The sequence below is a fragment of the Centruroides vittatus genome, unplaced genomic scaffold, assembly GCF_030686945.1.
Source record: "Centruroides vittatus isolate TY-2023 unplaced genomic scaffold, ASM3068694v2 contig_3051, whole genome shotgun sequence".
Classification (NCBI taxonomy): domain Eukaryota; kingdom Metazoa; phylum Arthropoda; class Arachnida; order Scorpiones; family Buthidae; genus Centruroides; species Centruroides vittatus.
The window spans coordinates 158692-180380 of NW_027121959.1; the positions used below are offsets into that span (position 1 = coordinate 158692).

Consider the following 21689-nt stretch of genomic DNA (forward strand, 5'->3'; position numbering starts at 1 on the left):
ACCACCTTCGTGGATTGCTCTTTTCCCCCTCCCCCCAGTGAGAATATCTATTTATAAAAAATGATGTTTTGACTTATTTTTTAGAATCTGCTTTATAATTTTTTAAATTTCATATTATTGCTAAAGTGCAATGATATTTTAATGAAATGTATTTACACGATAAAAATGTTTGAATTTTAATTTTGTTTTCATAATAACCACTAAATTTTTTGTGTAAGTTTAATGATAAAATAATTGGTTACTTTTTGAAAAATATTTACATGTTAAACAGAATACAAACAAAATTGCAACTATGAAATGTTTATATAAATCTTATCCTTATATTATATTTAGTGTTCACTATTATGGTAATATCACCAAACAATATTGAAAACTTGATTTTTTTTTATAAATCTAAAATGATACAGGATTAACTTGTTTTAACCAAATATTTATGTTCGATAACTGCAAACGTTTTTGAAGCTTTTTCTGGGCTCTTCCTCAGGCTTCTACTTTCATTCCATTTAAGCTGGCCATTAATATTCAAACACAATTTGAAAGGTATTCGATTCTGGTCATGTGCTCCAAGACTTTTTAAATATCGAACAACATGATTAGTTTTGAAATGCGCATTTATTCCACTTTACATCTGATTGCCAAATTAAATGCTATTGTCCAGTAGGACATGCCATGCCATTGAAAGGGACATCTTTTTAAAATTAATGCAGATGGTTCTGCATCCAACCTTAAATATTTCAATTGTCTCCAATCTCTTGGAGTGCATGTGCGTGTAGTGTCTTGAATTGAATGCCTTTCAAATTGTGTTCGAATATTAACAACCCAGCTTATATGGAATGAAGGTAGAAGCCTGAGGAAGAACCCAGAAGGGGCTTCGAAAATGTTTGCAGTTATCGAACATAAGCACTCTGGTTATTTCGTTAAAGTAAGTCAATCCTGTGTCATATATTCAACCTGGTGTGTGGTGAAGTTAAGAAATCTAAAATGTCTGATTTCTGCACTGGCTAGTTTGTTTCTGTTAAAGCATTCTTTAAAAGCAGAAAAATTATCTATAAACACTAATTTTAAAGTAAAATATGTTCATATAAATGTTTAAGTCGCTATTTAAACATTTATTGATTAATTGATACAACAAGTGCTGAACTTTGTTAATTTTTTCTTGATTATAAACTAGGTTTTATCAATAATGACTACTGATGAACATTTTTTTGAAATTTGTCATAATTGGATATGAAATTTAGCTTAATATATATCCTGAAATGGAATAATCCATAATGGAAGATTTCTAAGGGAGAAAGAATGAGAGCAAGAAAGACAGAAAAGCAAATATGTAATTGATTGAAGATTATGGGAATAAAGTCAATCAATGAAAACAGGGTTAGTACTCCAATAAAGTAAAAGAAACAACACCATTATCCAGCAAAAGGAATAAACTATTTGCAGTAAAATTTATAAGTTTTGCTGGATGTTGGTGTTGTTATTCTATTGGATTATGGGGTTTTTTTCCATTTACAATATATAGAAGTTACAAAAGCTGTTTAAAAAATTTTTTTCATAGTTAATAAAAAAAAATCTGTTATGAGAAATTTATTTAACATTACAACTTCTACACACAATTCTATTTTTAGTGTTATGTTTATTTTGACATTTTTTCTTATAATTACTTAATATTTTTAATTTGCAAATTTAATTGTTAGATAAAAAAAATTTTATTATGAAAATGTTTTTGAGTTTATTTTATCCTTATTTCTGAATTTGATGCAGTCAATTAAAGTAATAGAAAGAAAACATTTAAATGCTTTATTGGAGTTAAAAACATTTAAATATATATACAGAAAGCCATTTTAAGCACTTTTAAATTCAGTTAAAAGCATAATCAAGTTGAAAATAGGAAACATTGTTCAAATTCATAAAACGTTAGTATTATTATAATTATATTAATAGCCATTTGTTCACCTCATACTGTAAAAGTGTTAGCATAATTTTCTTCAGTTTTTAATTTGAATTAACTGTGGCAATGCTGTCATCTATGTCACATTTGTACTTGAAAATTGCTAGTTTCTGTAATAATACTTTTCATATTGTCATTACATAAAAGTATGGTTTTAAAGAACATATTAATTCTATTTAGTAATTGTAACTATACATTTTCATGTACAGTACATTTTAATAAGTATAAATTGTTAAATTTAGTCTTATTCTTAATTTGGATTATTTTTAAATTTATTTCATGTAACTAAATATAGTTTAAAATAGAAGAGAATTGTAGCTCCAGAAAATAAACTTTTATTTATAAATTAAAGTTATCAAGAATTATTTAATAATAGAATTCTAAGTTATAATACAGGGTGTTTATAATTAAAGTTGTCCTACTCAGACCTGTTTAGAGCCCGTTGTCTTGGACGTATTTTGATGAAACATGGTATATCATGTTATATGGACCCATGGGGAAAAGGAAAATGCAAAAAAATATTTAGTTTGAATTTTTACCACTAGGTGAAAAAATGGCACACGAAGAACAAGAAACACAAAATGGAAACATGCAAAAGGTTTTTATTCACATTTGGAAATGGATTGCACACATTGAACAAATATTGTGAATAAAAAGCCTTTTTCGTGTTTCCATTTTGTGTTTCTTATTCTTCATGTGCCATTTTTTCACCTAGTGGTAAAAACTCAAACTAAATATTTTTTTGCATTTTCCTTTTTCCCTGGTCTATATAACATACATACCAAGTTTCATCAAAATACGTCCACAAGAATGGGCTCTAGACAGGTCTGAGTAGAGCAACTTTAATCATAACCACCCTGTATAAATATTGTAATATAATTTTTTGTGTGAAATTAGTCATATCAATAATATAGTTTTATAAGTTACATGATTATACACATAAATATTTTATAAAATGAAATATAATATGCTTTCACCTATAACTGTTTTTTAAAAAAAAACTGTTTACCTACCAGCATATGGCATTTAATCTTGTCCAGTGTTTCTCAACTGATAATTGAATTGTATTAAATGATTAGAAGAATTATTACTAGAATAAGACAACCATTCTAGCCCTTTTACATAGCAAATAAGGTATAAATTTAATTCACTTAATTATACACTAAATATTAAGACATTTAAGTAAATTGAATTTAAATAAAAATTGCTAATTTAATTTTGAGAAGGAAGTTCCAAAATTTGCAACAGTTTCTAATATATTTTTCCACAGAAGGCTTAGAAACGCAGGTCTAATCTGTGTCAAATGTCTTTTTGTCTTTTAAAATAAATTTATTTATTTAATAAGTCATAAATTTCAGCTTTATATTTATTTTTAAGACTTAATTAGTTAATGCACAATTAAATATATTTTATATTGAATAATTTGTTTTATATTTCTTTAACTTCTGCTTTTTTTTTAATTATTGATTTTAGGATTAAAATTAATATATTTTGTTTGATTAATAAATTTTTGTAGCCACTTCATGCTTGCTGACAAATATTTAATTATCATCATCACAAATATTTTCAACCTAAATTTTATAGGTCATCTTCAGGTGTAATAATTTATCCAAATGTTTTATAAATGAAACATTTGAACACACATAATTGAAACACATAAATTTAAAATACAGAAAAAAAAACATAAAATGAAATAAATAAAATATAATTAAGTAACAAACAAACAAACTAAATAAATATATAATAATATTAACAACAATTAATATTATTAGATATTTACTTAGTTTGTTTGCTACTTATTTATATTATATATCTGTTTAGTATTTCAGATAATTAACATACTCACTTAATGTAAACATAGCCAGGAGTATATGTTCTTTCATTTAAAAGAAATCAATAACAAATATTTTATATTTACACTAGATTAATTGTGTATTGATTATCATATAAAAACATTTAAATTGAGAAATTATAACACTTTGTAATTAATACATTTTGTAAGTAATAAATAGAAAAACATCAAATGCATAATTGTGTATTAGCTCTTAATTGCTTTATTTGATTTTTTAAATGGTGGTATATAGGTATATACTATATTGAAACCAAAATTTTGCAATAGGAATTTTTTTTATAAAAATATTATTAAATAAAGCTTTTCTAATAACTTTAACTTCTATTAGCTAATTTAATATAGTCCATTGATTGAAAAATTATTTCAGTTTTAAAATGTAACATATAATTATTAAAAAATTTATAATAGTATGTTGTATTTTATTATGAAAGAGAAAATCTAGTACCTAACATAAACCTGAATTTATTCAGATATAAAGTTAATTTTTATGATTTATTAAATAAAATTGAATAAATGGTAAAATAACATTCTACTTTAATAAGACTTAAAAGTAGAACAGTTTAATACTGTAATATACAATAATTTTAATTAAGTAGAAGTTATAAACATAAATTATAATTTGTAAATTAAAATTAAAACTATAATTATCTTGAAATATTTTAATTATTATGCCAAATTTTGTGTTATAAAACATTTGTCAGATTTAAAAATAAAGTTAAAATGTGTTATTTCATAGCTACATTGTTAATCTTGTTAAATTCATTTTAGAATGAATGTATTCTTTAAATTATAAGAGTGATTACATTTACTATTCATTAAATGTTATATAAATATAAATCAAATGGTTAAAAATAGAAACTGCAGTTTTAGTTTTCCTTCTCTGTATTTGAAATTAAATTTTCAAAAAAAAAAAAACTAAATAAATAATTTTAAGACAAATTATGATAATATTGTACATGTTGTTTCTATTTTTTGGAACAACAACTTTATTTTCCTTTGCAGAAATTTAATCTTAGTCATGGTGTGACAGATGATGAATATTATTATTTTAGAAAGCCAGTTAATCCACAAAAGGTAATAGATTTTTATATTTTTCAAGAATTTTAGATTAATGAAAATTAATTTTTTAAAACTAAAACAAGTAGTCAAAATAATTTTTGATTATTTGTTTTATTATTTCTGTAAAATTAAATATATTATGCAATATAATTTATTTTTTAATGTATTAAAAAACTAATAATTGTAATTATTTAGATAATAATTTTAATAATAAATATATTTAATATTAAAAATTATGTTTGATACCATTGTGTTATGTCTTTTAGTATATAAAATAATATTTAAAAATGTATTATTTCAAGTTGGTTAATAGTTTAAATTAAAGAAAGAAAGAATTTTTTTTTAATTGAGGAAAACTGGAAATCATAGTTTTACATTTTAAATGTTTTAATTTGATTCTATTTGATGTTTTTAATAATTATAGAAAAAAATAAGCTTCAAAATACAAGTACAAGTAAAAATCTGTACCATATATAGTAATAGAATATCTCATGATATTGTTTTTTTATTTTATTTAAACTTTATTAAAATATATTTATCACAACTCATCAAAATCAGATTGAAAATTTTAATTGGTTAGATGAGTTTTAAATAGTACTTATGTTTTTCTCAAATGTTTATATAAGTCTGTTTATATTATATTATAAAGACAGTCAATAAAAACATTTGCAAGATAGTCATCACATAATTAAAAATAATATTTTATTTATATTACGTATCATTGCTCATTACCGTTTCACGAATGAATGATATACTGTAGAAAGAAAATATGAAGGCAGAATATAACAGAAATAAATTACAAAATGAATGATTTTAATAGTTTTTATATTATTACAAACAATAGATAATTTTATGATGATTAATTAAAAATTCTAATTTTAATATTAACAACTTTCTAATTATTTGTTGAAAGTTCCTTTAAGTTTACAAGCTTAAATAATGTGAGTTCATCACTTAAGCCTGTAAGCTTGGGACTCTGATCAAGCAGTTACAAAGATGTTAATAGATAATTTAATCTGGCTAAATAGAATAGTTAACATTTTTATCATTTGTATAAGGTGTCTATAATTAAAGTGAACCACTTTAGACCACTCTTGAGACAAAACTGTTAGAGGTAGATTGATAAAATTTTATGGGCCATTTATCTCAACATAAGAAAAAACTGTAGACAGACTTTTAAAACTAGTTACAATAGGGGTCTTATTAACATCACTGTTGCAGCAGCATCATAACAGTAGTGCTATAAAGATATGCTGCAAACTTTTGTCATCTCTAAAATACAATAGAAATGATGTTTGAGTAATATCACATTTATACAAGATAGTGCAAGACTCCATAGCACAGTCATTATGAAACAGGTGTACTGTCTTGCATATTTGGCAATGAAATGGTCAGTCAGTCTTTTCTAATGCAATGCCTGCTCATTCACCTGATTTCACTGTTTGGGACTTCTGGTTATGGAACTATTTGAAAAGTAGGGTTTATACAGGTGGAGTTGTGGAATTATTAGAACCAAAGAGGTTAATTGAGAGGAAAGTGAGTCTTATTAGTCTTAACATGCTGAACTTGGCTGTTGTTAATCTTACTATAAATAGATTACAATATGTGTCTGAGAGTGCTGAAAAGTATGTTGAACAGTTTCTTTGATGCTGCTATAACAATAGCACCATTATAGACACCTAGCAGCAAAAATTGTAACTAGTTCTGAAACTCTGACTATAGTTTTTTCCATGTTGAGATATACATGCCTACAAAATTTTATCAATCTATCTCTAACAGTTCTGTCTCTAGAGTAGCATAAAGTGGTATACTTTAACTATAGACACCCTGTAGTTCTTGACAAAAATTAGTATGGCTTTCATATTAATGAAAATTAATAAGAAAGCTCTTTTTATTAATTTTGCAATGACCAGTTCACTTAAATCTGTTATTTTATTGGATTAAAAACATAAAAGTACTTTGCACAATGGTTTACAAAAAAACTTTTTATTAAAATTAATTACGCCAGTACTGGAGTTTCTGCAATTACTAGTTTTGTCATTAGACAGAAAATACAATTAGTTTACTATATTTTATGGCATATAAGATGTGACTTTTATCCAAAAATAGGCTGAAAAAATTGCCCTGATTTGTATACTGTATGTGAAGTTACAGTCTTTCATAGGGTAATGAATTCCCTTATACAGTTGATTCCACTTAATTGGTACTAATCCCTTTTGGCCCAACTAAGTGACTGGCACAATTAAACAAACTAATAATAAATTCTAAAATAAAATATGTAATACGTAAAAACAACGTTTACGAATGCATAATAGAAATACTAAAGATAGTTTGAAGAAATAGACAAACTGTACATACTGAAGAATTAAATTTCGATGAGGCTTTTTTCATATGACATTCTCTAAGCAGTTTTAATTCTACTATGGGGAATTCTTTCAATTTTTTGGACATTTCATAGCATTTTAGAAGTTTCAAGTCAGAAATATTTTAATAAAGACTAATCAGGAATAATAATCAGTCTGTCTAATCAGTAGGTAAATAAATAAGTAGGTAAAAAATAATAATTAGCTACCTATTTTAATGCTTTATTAAACCAAAATACAGAAAATATTTGTAATATAAATTTGCCAGACTCATGACGATAGATAACTGATTCAAATCACACTAGTGTTGCCAAATACAGTATTAGTAGTGACGTACACAAGGGTTAACTGTTTGATTAGTTCCTGATTGAACGATTTTTCCTTTCTCCCTTTTTAGTTAGAGCATGTTCTAACTAAAAATGGAGAAAGGAAAGGGTTTGCCCAAAAGTCACTTTGCAGTCTTCCTAATTCTTTACTAATTATTTATTGATCCGCTTGTGCCAAATTTCATCTGTTATATAATTTATTGTTATGTATGACAATAAACCTAGAAGTTTTAATAAACGAGGAAATATTTTCAAAATCATTGCAACTTAAATGGCTTTATGACTATGACCTTACATAGAATATCTATTTTGATGTTGTTCAAAATAGAAAAGAGAAATCAGTTTTATATATACACTTTCTATAATCTTAATTTGTTACTAAATGACAATAATAATTATTAGAAAAAAGTTGTTAAAAAATTTCCATACTTAACAATTTCTTTGTTGTTCCTAGTTCTTAAAGTATATTGCAGTAATACAAGTATTATTTCTATGGAGGATACATTTCAGAGCCAATTAGAACTTTAATGCAGCTCATAGTTTGAGAAATGCTGGTTTAGATTACAGTTTACTAAATTTTATTCTGAAGGAAAATGGAAAGAGATTTTAGGAAAATAATTCAAAATAACTGAAAAATTGCAAGTATCTGTTGAAGTTCTTGTAATAAGAAAAAGTTTAGTGCACAATGATTTTTTGTTTACTTTATATATTTAGAATTTATAATAAGTTATTCTAATTTAATTTTAAATTTTGAATTTAAGTTCTTAAAATCTTATAAATAAAATTAAAATTAATAAAAAAAATTGATGCCATGGCAGTATTGAGCTGTTAAATTTCTAGTAAAGAATATATTTTAAGAATTCATTCTAAATTAATGAGAGATAAAAATTAGATAAACTTTCAATAAATATTATAGGTCTACAGTCTCACAAAAATTTGAATTAAAATGTGAAGAAATAATTTGTAATCTTTAAATATTTCTACTCAAATGCTTTTGACTCTAGGTAACTTAATATAATTAATTATTTTAATTTATTCTAATTCATCTTTGTATTTGCAATGTCTGAGGGAAAGATGTCAAATTTTGTTTTATTAGAATTAAAACAGTTGGCCTAAGAAAAAGAAGAAAAGGAATAGAAAGTTGACTGTCACTAAATATAATAGCAGATTGTAAGACTCAGGCAAATGATGAAAATTGTCGGAAATTGATGCATAATAGAAATACTGAAGATGGTTTATAGCAGACATGGGCAAATGCGGCTCTTTTTGAGTTACGTACGGCACTTGCTGAAAGTGTTAATTTCTGTTTTTTATTATTATTTTTACAATTTTATTTTTATAATTTTGTGAAAATATGTTTATTAAAAAATTCAATATTTATTTTATATTATATTTATATTATATAATAAAATCGTACGCTTTACCATGCTATCCACCACGACAGTACAGAACTGCAGCTCCCATTCATTTTGCAAAACCTACATTTTGGCTCCCATGGAACTCTTGCTTGCCCACCCCTGGTTTATAGAAATAGACAAACTGTACATTTGTTTAAAAGAAGAATTAAATTTTGATGAGGCTTTTTTTCATATGACATTCTCTAAGCAGTTTTAATTCCACTATGAGGAATTCTTTCAATCTTTTGGACATTTCATAACATTTTAGAAGTTTCAAATCAGAAATATTTTAATAAAGACTAATCAGGAATAATAATCAGTCTGTCTAATAATAAAGTAAATATCTAGCTATCAAGCAGTAGCATACTATAATACCTCTTGCAAGAGGTATTATAGTATTTGAAGATTTTACAATATCCTAACTTGAAATATGCTTTTGAATATAAGACATTTTGTGACTTGTTTTTTGATAAAAACTTAAAGCAAATTTTGTTGTAAATTACAATACAAGGTGTTTGTGAATCTGACATAGTTATAATTTTTAGCATCTCTCAGTTCTTTTTACTTTGTAATTGGGCTGCAATTGGAAAAAACTATAAATCTATAAATTCCCATTGTCATCCATTGTCTTTCTCTGTGTGTCCTTCCTAAATCTCAAGAATGGAGTTAGATAGATGAAAGTTGAGACCAGATATAAAAAAGGTTAGAGATAGGTGATCCAGATAAACTATATATGAACTTCCAGTTTCTACTGGAAGTCACATTATTTCAATTCAAAAATTTTCCCCAGAACAAAGTTAAATAGATGATCGGTATGACTCTGTTGCTAACAAGAAAAGTATGATATACAGGGGCAAAACACTAAAAATTGTGACAAAAAATTGCAGCCTGGCATTGTGACAACGTCACAATAAATAATTACTCATTTTTTATAAGCAATTTATTTTATTGAGTTGGTTATCAGCCAAGTATTGTTTAAGTTGATAATGCAAGTTTTGTAGACTTTACTGATACAGTATAGTGTCGTTTATCCGAATCAATTGGGGACTGGGGTTGTTCGGATAACTGATTATGTACGAAAAAATATTTTAACCTATTCGATGTTGAAATTTTTCTTCGTTGCGTGTCGCTTCGTGTTGAATTTTCATTGATTTTAAGCCTAACAAAAATTTTTATAATAATAATTGAGGCTATTGTATTGTTAAAAATTATTTCTTTATTTTGTACAAACAAAATAAATATATTGAAAAATATAAAAACAAAAAAATTATACTTTAGAAGTTAATCTAGTATCAAAAACGTTTGATTTAGCACGACACAGTCCGACTGGAAAGCTTTCGGTTAACCGACATTTCGGATAAACGACACTCTACTGTACTTCTGCTATAAAATATTGAAATTTTTCCAGCAATCTTAACCATTTGATAATTTTTTCTTTAAAGTCTATGTTACATCAAGGATTCTCACTGAGATGCTATCATGTCTTAGTTATTTTGGAAATTTATAGGGACATTTTAAGATTAACATGCTAAGAAACAATGCTCTGTTAACTTACTGTAATAGCACAACATTGTTCATAAAGTCATGGTGTTAGCAATACTGCAAGCCAGAAGTGACTTGTAATATTTACAATGATGATGTGTAAGAAATGAAATTCAGTTGTTAGTGATACTGTGTTCATATCAAATAAAGAAAAATTTATATAATTTTTTATTAAAATTAGAAAGTTTTATTGTTATTATGAAATTGTGTGTACAGATATGCTACATAATTTATGAACTTTATTTCAGGATAATAAATATACTATTGCAAAATAATAATTATGTTAAAAACAGTGGTTCTTAATACAGTCAAACCTGTTTTTATGCGCTCTTTTTATGTGCGATTTTTATTTGTGCGATTTTTTTAATGCGAAATTTTTAATTTGTGCGGTATAGTTGGCGACTAGTCTCGTGCGATTCATCATGTCTTACGTTGACTTATTATAGCTAAATAAACTTATTATAGCATAAATGCACTTATTATAGTAATATTATTGCATGAATATGCGAAAAATGAAATAATTTACTTTTTAAGTCAACAAAACACCACCTGGACAAAAATATGTAAAACAGACGATAGACCAGACGATGCAGTCAAGTGCTGACATCTGTTGTCAATAAATTCTATTTCGTACGGTTTTGAGTTATTTTCTATGTGAGACTTTTTTATGCGGTCCCTGTTGACCGCATAAAAAAATATTTTTTAATTGTGTCGCGAAAACTATTATTTACAGCCATTCGTGAAGTTTCGTGAGATTTTCTTTTATGCGTTTTTTTTAATGCGGTCCCTATCCCCCGCATAAAAACAGGTTTGACTGTATTTTGAGAACCATTATATTTGACCATTTAAAGCTACTGTAACAGTATTGACTAGCTTTGCTTCTTATATTTTTTCTTGAAACACTTCCAGTAGTAGGTATATCCTGGTTTCTATAATGTGATATATTCTGATGGTATTATGGTTATTTTCTATGATTATAACAATCAGAATAACCAAATAAATTTAAATAATTGAACTATCGTAATCATTGAAGAAGTAAAATGTGAGAATAAGGTATTTGTGAATTATCTGGAATTTTGATAATTATTTAATACAGGAAATCCTTGTTAGCTTAAAATTCAAGGGACAAAATAATCATGACTATGAATTATAGAGTTTCAAAGTAGCTAACATATAACTGATGTAATTTATTAAGCATACAGAATATGGCTATGTGTATAGAATGGTGTTTTCATTAATTAATAATTTTTAATAATAATATAAACAAACTGCAGGTAAACACATGTGATTTTATAAAAAGTAAAGCAGAATTTTGGAAATGTAGCCCAAATAGTAGTAAGTTGCTCAAATCTAGTAGTGTAGAGCCCTAAAAATATCTCACTCTGCTATTTGTAGCCCAATCTTGCAACCCTGAATCTCAGCCATATTTTATGAGATATCAAAAAAGGTTAGTGTTGGGTAAGGTGATCCCTGAAAATATGTTACTGTAAAAGAAAAGCCATATTACTAGATCAGAGTTGTTTGTAGTCTGTTTTTCTCTTATAGTATGGAGTTACATGAACTTCATCTAAATGTATGAGTTAATATACAAATATTAGACAGAATTTCATTTCAAATTTCAAAGTAGCTGTACTTTGAACTATCTGAGTTTGAATTAACAAAGATTTCCTGTTATATATTATCAATGATAACATTATAACAATTTATATTACTTATAAATAATAATTCAGGCAAATACAAAATAATAATTTACATAATTTTAGAATTGAATATTTTTATTTTTCAAAATTATTTTTTTAAATTAATTTTTTAAGAAAATTAATTATGAATATCTATAATTTTATCATACAAATCATATAATTATTTTTATCATGTTTACAACAAGATTTGTTGTAAACATGATAAAATAATTAAAAAATTACAATAAATCAAAATATCAATAACTTATTTGATAAAAATCATATTTTTCTGATTTCTTACAAAGTATGATGATAATCATAATAGGATGCCCAAAATACTAGTATAAAAAGTTATGGATGATTATTTTTCTTTATTTAATAATTTTACATTATTTTTCATGTGTGATACAAAAGATTTAAATACAAACATTATGTATATAATTGATGAAGATAGATACTTTTTTTCACTAGTTATGCATACTAATCATTTTCAGTATTCAAAATAGAAATGAATGTAAGCTATTGAAAAGGGATTAAAAAGATAAAAGTTAATAAATATCTGTGATAATTATCATCATAATTATATCATATATATAAGAATTATGTAATTGTTTGTACTTGGATGATTTTTGACTCCAAAAAATTTTAATTATGTACTATTTAATTATATTTTTTTAAATTAATTATTATTTTAATAATTAATTTGTTGAAATTTTTTATTTCAGATTTAATAAAAATTTTGTTCATAAATAATTAATTTTCTTTTTTTTAATCAAAAATTATTTGTTTGAATAGTGACTTTTTCTTACTTGGCTTTAATCATATAAATTTCCTCATAAATAAAAACGTTTAAGTAACTATCATAATCTTTATTTTTTTAAATTTACACTTTTATAATAGAGGAGCAATGAAAAAGATAATTTTGTATAAAATTTTATATTGTAACTTATGAAACCATTGAAGACATTAAAGTAAGAGATAAATAAGAAAACTCATGCCAAAATTGTATAGACTTCTGCTAATTATCACTGAGTTCAGTGTTAACACAAAACCTTCCTTTATATTGCAAGTACTTTCAACGAAATTAAGTTTGTCATTTTCAGGTGAAAAAAGAACAACAAATTCGAAGAAATGGCACGTGAGAGTGTTCCAAACAGAAAACAGAAGAATTTCTTTGGCAATTTTTTTAACTTTTGGTAACTCCGCCGGTTCGGAATATCTTAAATCTGTGCGACTGGCGGCGCATGTGTTGAGGAGCGAACGTTCTAACTGTGCAACTCTCAGCACGTTTGGTTGTTTAGATGCTGGTACAAAGTGACCCATATTTTGGGCAAGTCCAGGTTAGGGAGGTTGCATGTGTCTGAGGTCATGAGGAGCACTTCCCAGATAAATGTAATCCTTCTATTATTACAGCGCTTGAGCAGTGTTGTTTCTGACCATAGCAGGATGTACCTTGCTGTAGAACTTCGTTGAAAGTACTTGCGATATAAAGGAAAGTTTTGTGTTAACACTGAACTCAGCGATAATTAGCAGAAGTCTATTGAAGACATTGATGGATTAAAGAAATTATAAAATTTTGTTTTCTCACATATTTTTTTTTATCAAGATGTTAATTTTGATCTTGATATAAAATTTAATGTTTTAAAATTATACAAAACTTCCCAAATTATTTATACAGTAGAAAAAGACTATATCCTCTAATAAATGTTACTATAACAGTTTTTGATTGAAGGATGAAGGGAAAAAACAAGAAATGCCACAAATTTTTTACTTTCAGATATTTTTTATCATTAACATTCTAATAATTTTTAAACTAATGCATCTAGAAAAAACAAAATTACAGTATATCATATTGTAAAATTTAAAGATATTCTTTACTAATTAGAAACAAAATTTATAAAATAAAGAAAAACTTGTAAAATATGTACAGGTTCAAATAAAAACTGTAAAAAACAAGGAATGTCACATTAATGCTTCATAATTCTTCTAGTTCTCTTTCTTTATTTCATAATATTGCCATTTTTGTCACTCACATCACTTTCAGAAAATATTGTTTATAATTTATTTATTCCAGTAGAACCCCAATTGTCCAAGGTAATATGGACCAATGCTACCTTAGATAACTGAAAACTCATATAAAATGGACAACTATGGTTATTTTCTATTAAAAATTTTGAATACAAAAGATATATATGGTAACACTTGTAAGCCTGCTTTTATATCTCAGTGAATTTAATCATACATAAGAACAGTTTTTAAGAATAATTATTATAGTTACATTTTAATATTAACATGAATGATTTATCTCACATTGAAGTTATATAAATTTTACAAACACAAACTCTTAATGTCAATAAAACAAAACAGGATCAAGATCTACCTAACTACCCTATATTTGTCAAATTAAAATAGATTTTTCCTGTTTTCATATTATGCTGCATGGACTTTTGTTGTTTTTAACTTTTCACTGAAATTTTAAATTCACTTAATAATTGGACCATTTCAGGTTCTACTCACCACTCTTATTATGAATATTAAGTTCATATTTATCTATCAAATGGTGTAGGTATCTTGATGTTTTGAAAAAAAATGTGACATTCCTTGTTTTTCCCTTCATCCTTGATATGCACATACCATATGTCAGACACCTTAGCAAGATATCAATATTTACTGCAAATTTATTTGAACATTTCATGAATCAAAAGAATTTTTATTAAAATATATATTTTTATCATCATTTTAATTTTTAATCTTTCTAGTTTTATTTCAACAGCATGAATAATCCTCATCAAAAATAAATTACAGCATGTAATTTATTTTAATAGAAAGGTATGAGTAAATTTTCCTTTAAATTATGAAATGATATTTTTTTATGAGAATTTGGGGCAAAATTGCATAGTTTACACTATGCAAAGGAAATTGCATTTATGATTTTTATCATTGTTATGAAATGAAAATAACTCTCAAGTTTCATAGAACATATAGAATGTTTCAACAATACTTCAAAAATCTTGCTTTAATCATAAAATGTTACATTTATTAATATATCATTTCAATAAATTTTATATGTTAATGGATTTTGAATAACCATTGTGAAATAAATATTCATGTAATTTAAAGAATTTCATTGTAAATCATCAACTTTTCTATCATTTTTATCTGCATACATCTAGAAGAGGATATAACTATTGAAATTTTATTTCATTATATTTGAACATCTTTTATCTAAAGTCTCCTTAGATAAAGCATATTAAAAGAGATTTTACATAAAGAAAAAAAACATCCAATTTACTGAAATTGCGATTTTTTTTCAAAAGTAATTAAAATAATAAATTTTCAAGATATTTTCAGGAGAAACAGTCATAATTTTTATTCATGTTAGAATAATTTTAATTATTTCAGTATGAAGTAAGAATTGTGATCATTATAAGATATACTTTTTGAAGAGAAATAAATAAATTTGAAAATTAGAAAGCTGTCTGTTATCTTTAATTAATTAATAGAAACATTATGGGTTGTTATTTTTCAGAAATACATAGAATCTTTACCTATGTGTAATGTGTGTAAAACAGTTTACATTAATAATCAGATGATACCACTGGATTTTTATGTAGGGTATAATATGGCTAATTAATTATAAAGATATTGTATAATTTAGACTAAAGATAAGTATGTAAGCAGCCATTTGTATTAAATTTAGTAATTAGAAGTAAATAAATAAAGTTAAAATATTCTGGAAGAAAAGATCATTCTAGAGTGGGACTCAAACCTGTAACTTCTATCCACTGTGCATAGGCATTGCTAGTCACTCTTCATCTTTAGTCCTTGGGCTTTAACTGTAACGTATTATATACCATTCCAGGATAAAACTCAAGTTGGCTGAGTGCTACAGAGCACAGGCACATAGTCCTCCCCAGTCAGCGTGGTGAATTACTTGTATAATTATACTGTACTGTACCTTACAAATTGATTGGTCTGAAAGCAAAGATTGGATGAGGTTCAAATAGCATAACTGGCAATGCATCTGCATAGTAAACAAAAGTTGAGAGTTTGAATTCTACTCCAGATTTCTTTTTCAAGAATATTCTAAATTAATTAATTTCTAATTATCAAATTGAATACAAGATGGTGCCTATTTTCAGTCCAAATTATGTCATATCTTTGTAATTAATTAGGCATATTATAATTCAAATAAAAATCCAGCATTATCACATGATTATTACATGATGTGGTTGGTTTTATACGTAATTATATTTTACATTTTCTCAAATGGATAATTAGATTTACAATATATTACAATATTCTAATAAATGATTAGTCATTTGAGAAAAACACTAACATTTTCAACATACATTACACAAAAGTGAATATATGATCTTAAAATCCCCGAGGATAAAAATGTTGATTATTTGCTGTATCATCTATTTGAAACCATCAAGAAAAAAACAGAAGTTTATAGCAGTCATAAAATTTCTAATGCAGGTAAAAGTCTTGAAGCCTTAAATATTTAACATATCATTTTATAATAAACATTTTTTTGTTTATACCAAAAACTTTAAAACTTGGAATGATAGTGTCATTATTAAAATATGTTGTTTAAATTTTTTTTTTTAGAATTAAAGATGAATCTTCTGAGATTTTGAAACCATTACTTGCATTAAAATTTTTCATCATTTTTTCTTCTTTGGAATTCAATCTTTAACATATTTTTTTCTGTAACCTACATTCTTTTATAGTAAATTTTAAATTACTGTCATTTCTAATCCTAAAAGTACATTAGTTATTATTTTATTTTATTGTTTACATAAAATTCAAATAATTTTTTTTATCAACAGGATTTAAATATTCATAAAAATAACTTCCATTATAAAAATTACATAATTTTATTGTGTTGCTTTTAATTTTTAAGTAACTATATTTTTAATTTAGCTGATTTATGAATATAGATTTTCTTTTATGTATTATTATTTAGCAAAATAAACTTGCATGAAGTTAATAAATATAAAAATAATAATAGAATTTGCCTTAAAAGTTAATGAAGTTTAATATCCAAAGTATCCTGCTTAAAGTATTTTAAGACTTGAATTGGAAAAAAGTATTTAATTTAAATAAATGTTATGGTTTCTAAAGTCTTTTAAATTGGCAATGATGTTTTAAAATATTTTTTTTAAATGATAAAGGACTAAAAAATAATTTTTAGAATATAAAATTTAATAATGCTCTATAAATATAATTGCCAACAAAATACGTATATATCATATTATTAATACATATAATGGTTGGTTTGTTTACTATAAAATATTGTTTTCATATTTTCTTGTCAAGTTATCTCATCTATTATATTAAATTTTTTTGGATGATTGAGTACAGAATGTAGATATTTTTCAATTAGAATACTTAATAGAAAATTCAGTTTGAATCTAAATTGTTTTTATATCTATAATTTTTAATCTGTTGCTATTTCTAGCTGTTGCTGTGTTACCGTAACTAGATAACTAGGTTTCTAATAACTTAAATTATCCATGTTGTATTACAATAAATTGTATATATATGGACTAAAGTACTTAAAATACTTTTAAAATTTTTCATTAGAAAATTAATTTTAACAAATAATCTATCTACACATAAAACTGTCAAAATATTTTATTGCATAACATCAAGTTCCTTAATTAATTTTTCTATTTGAAACAGGATTAATATAAACAGTTGTTTTCAGTTAATACATAACTTTCTTTGAGTAAGAGTAGAAATAATCAAAAGAATTTGTAGGAATAATGAAATAAGTGAAAAAGAATAAATATAAAGATTTAAAAATAATAATATAAATGAAAAATAATATGCAATAGAGAAGTACTGCTATTTGTATCTTGTTAAATACTACACAAAAAAACTTGAATGATAAATTATTTTGAAAGGAATCTTCTCTGATGTATTGAATTTACAGAATACTTATTTTAATTTTTTTATTTTTATTTTTTGGAATTTTAAAAATATTTTGAATGCCGTTTATTCTTTCTGTTGTTTCTGCTCTTTTTTTGGAAGCAGTTTTATATTAACTGAAATGTTGGCCTGTATTAAACTTCATTGGCTTTTAAGGCAACTTATTTTTGTATGTATTATTATTATATATTATGTTATTTTTTTATTTTATAAATTTCTAAACTATATAATAATAATAATATTTGTTGAAATATTTTTTAATTATTGATTTGTCTTTATTAAACCATCAGAAATTGATACTACCCAAAAATTCAAAATATTTTTATGATTATGAATAAAAAATAAAAGTTCATAATAGAATTTTTTTTAACATTGTTTAAAATAAGTTTATTCTTATGAATAATTTTTACTCTTTCTCTTTATTTTATGTATCTTTGTATGAAATGACTTTCATGATAATTACAATATAAATAAAAGAAATATTCTGTTGTCTTCTATCCTAATAATTTTTATATAATATATAATTTAAATGTATTGCTTTAATTTTAAAAGTATTTTACTTTAATTTCTTGAAAATATTGCAACTAAATACTGGTTTTCTTTTTCTATAATTTTAGTTTGCTTATATTTTTCATTTTGCTTTGTAAATGCATGTGATAGTTTCATCTAAAATTGCTTTCATGTTGTCCTGAAGTGATAGCTGGATACATCCATTTCAATTATATTATTGAAAAGATGTATATAATTTCACAGAATTTTAAGATCTATTTTTAAGATAATAATAATTTTTCTTGGATGTGAAATTATCAGTTATCCAAGATGGGCCTTATCATAATGATTAAAATTATTATTTAATGCATAATTGTCAAAATTAATAGGAAATATGTATACAAATGAATGAATACACTAGAAAACCCATTCCATTAATTGTTATAATTAGAAAGCAAATTCACCAAACACATACAATACATTATTGAATTTAGGATGAAAGTAGCATCAATTTGTTGTGGCAAACAATTTAATATATTATCAAAGAGAAATGATGAAACCATCCATTAATTTCTAATCACATAGGAACTGTCACCACTAATGCCAAAGATGAACAGTGAGACTGACAATGAAGATTCTAATGATCAACCTCCTTCCTGCACCCCAAAGGATGAACAAGTTTTTGCTACTCCTTCATCCTCTAAGAAGGTATTAAATTTGTAATGACTTTATACAACAAAAACAATCAATTTGGTCCTGTAGGTAGTTAGATAGACCATTCATTAGTCAGATAAACAAAATATAGATAATGTATTCTTAAAATAGCTTGTACTAAGGTTTGTATTTCCTGCTGTGGCAATAGGAAAAAAAAGAAAAATATTTATGTGATTATTAGATTGAATTTTATGTTAATAAATAATATAAATTAAAGTAATTGACAACAAGAGTATTGTTATTATGTTTTTTCTTCTTTTCCAGAAAACAATGAAGAGACTAGTTACTGGTTATATTCTTTTTGCTAGTGAAGTAAGAAAATCTGTTGTTGCGGCAAATCCAGATCGTTCATTTGGAGAAATAAGCCGCATGATTGGAACTGAAGTAAGTTTTCATTATTACATTTCTAGATAATATTGTTATATATTAAGAAAAATTAAAAGAATAAATTATCAAAAATTATTCTTAAAAAATATATATATATTTAACTTCACAGTAAATTCATATATATGAATTTATAAAAGATTTTAGATATTTATTCTTGTGAAGCTTTTTCATCCAAATAGAATACAAACTTTATAAATTGATAAATATACCGTATTTACTCTCTTATAAGATGATCTTGCATATAGGACGAGGTGTGACTTTAAAGATCAAAATAAAGAAAATTAGATTTATTAATACAATTTAATTTTATTTATAATCACAAAATGTCAAAAATCCTTCACTCATGCATATAGGATGACCTAGGAATTTGAAGCTGTTAGAAATAAATAAAAATCTCATCTTATATGTGAGTAAATATAGTAATTTTCAATTTATAAATATTGTGCAATCATACAAATAAAATTAAAATAAACTCATGAAAGAAACAAAGTATCTTTTATTATATATCCTGAATCTTAACAGCTAATTGTGAAGATAGCTTGGTTTATTAAAGTTATTTCTTCCACAAAAGGGCTTAAACAGGATATATGGAAAACATATGTATTATTTCAGTAGATTTTAAATTTTTTACTACAAATTCTTTATATAATTGCTTCTGAAAATTTTAGTTTAAAAATTAATAATTTAAAAAGTAAACAATGCACTTTGAACCTGTTACTGATGTAGTTGCAAGCAGGATAAAGTACTGAAGGATAAAGTTAATGTTTTCAAATCGATTAAAATTCTTCTTCAGGTGATAGACAGAATATCTGATGGAACACAGAGAATGGTTCGAAAACATTTGTGATGTACTTTATCCTTCTTGCAACTCACACTGGTAACAGGTTCAAGATATGTTGTTGATGTCACTCCGGTGTTGTTTGGATGTTGATATTTAAAAAGTAAATAATATTTTATAATTTGTAAGTAAAAAATGTTTCAATGTTTTTAAATGCATTTTTTTCAATTCTGAATTCTATTTTCTCAAATAAGTCTAAAATGAGTAAAGGCTTAAATGTACTGTACATCAAATAAATTTAATTATGTTGATTATGTGTTATTGAGCATGTATATTTTTTTAATAATTTTTTAATTTTTACATTGATTTAGTATAATATAATATTAAATTTAGTTAATTAATATTGAGATTTAATTCAATTCTGTCCCAGTTTCTTTCTATATTATTTTATTATTTATACTTTATTAAGAGATCTATATGCATTGCAGGCCTTTGAACTCATAAAAATTCAAGTTAATTTCAACTAAAATTATTAATATTGGAAATTTTGCAATTTTTTTATAACCTCTTTTGCTTCATTTATCATGTTTTAGTTAAATAAATTAGTACCATTATCTGTCAGATGCTACAAATACTCATTGGTAGATCATTATATATTGATTTGTTAGTTATTGCTTACTTGATTTTGCTATTTTTATATCATCTTGCAACAGAAATTTTTATAATTTTCAGTTAAACTTTTTCAGTTTATCTCAAAAATAAATCAGTAATATATTTAATTATAAGTATTTTTAATTTAATTACTTTATATTTTAAAAGGTATTTATTTGAAAATTTTTTATTGAAATTATATGTATTTTTTATTGTTAATATTGTTTTATATAGTGGCGAAATCTTCCTGCTGCCCAAAAAGCTGAATATGAAGATAGAGCACAAAAACAGAATGAAGAAAATGCTGCCAAAGAAGGATTTGATAGTTTGCCACATTCCCCAGCTTCTGCCCATGGTGACAGTGGAAAAGGTGGAAATCCAGAAAAAGGAGAAAATATGGTGTACGAATGTCAGTGGGAAGGGTGTGATTATCAATTTGAAGACCATCAAGATCTCATTGATCATCTTATCACTGAGCCAAATGGTCATGTCCATATATCATATCAAAATGCAAAAGGTATTATTATGATTATAATTACTACAATATAAATTATTAATATCTAT

General features: G+C 24.8%; 1 protein-coding gene across 9 annotated transcripts in view; it reads left to right on the forward strand.

The window, feature by feature from the left end:
- The window catches only part of polybromo (protein), a 137016-nt gene that overhangs the window by 110131 nt on the left and 5196 nt on the right, over positions 1-21689 (forward strand). For 8 of the 9 annotated variants that reach the window (XM_067267525.1, XM_067267527.1, XM_067267523.1 and 5 more), the window contains 4 exons: positions 4803-4874; positions 19181-19303; positions 19574-19693; positions 21360-21642. In XM_067267525.1, the coding sequence (XP_067123626.1) occupies positions 4803-4874; positions 19181-19303; positions 19574-19693; positions 21360-21642 (598 nt within the window). The remainder of the gene's footprint in view (positions 1-4802; positions 4875-19180; positions 19304-19573; positions 19694-21359; positions 21643-21689) is intronic. The other variant, XM_067267528.1, reaches the window with a different exon arrangement.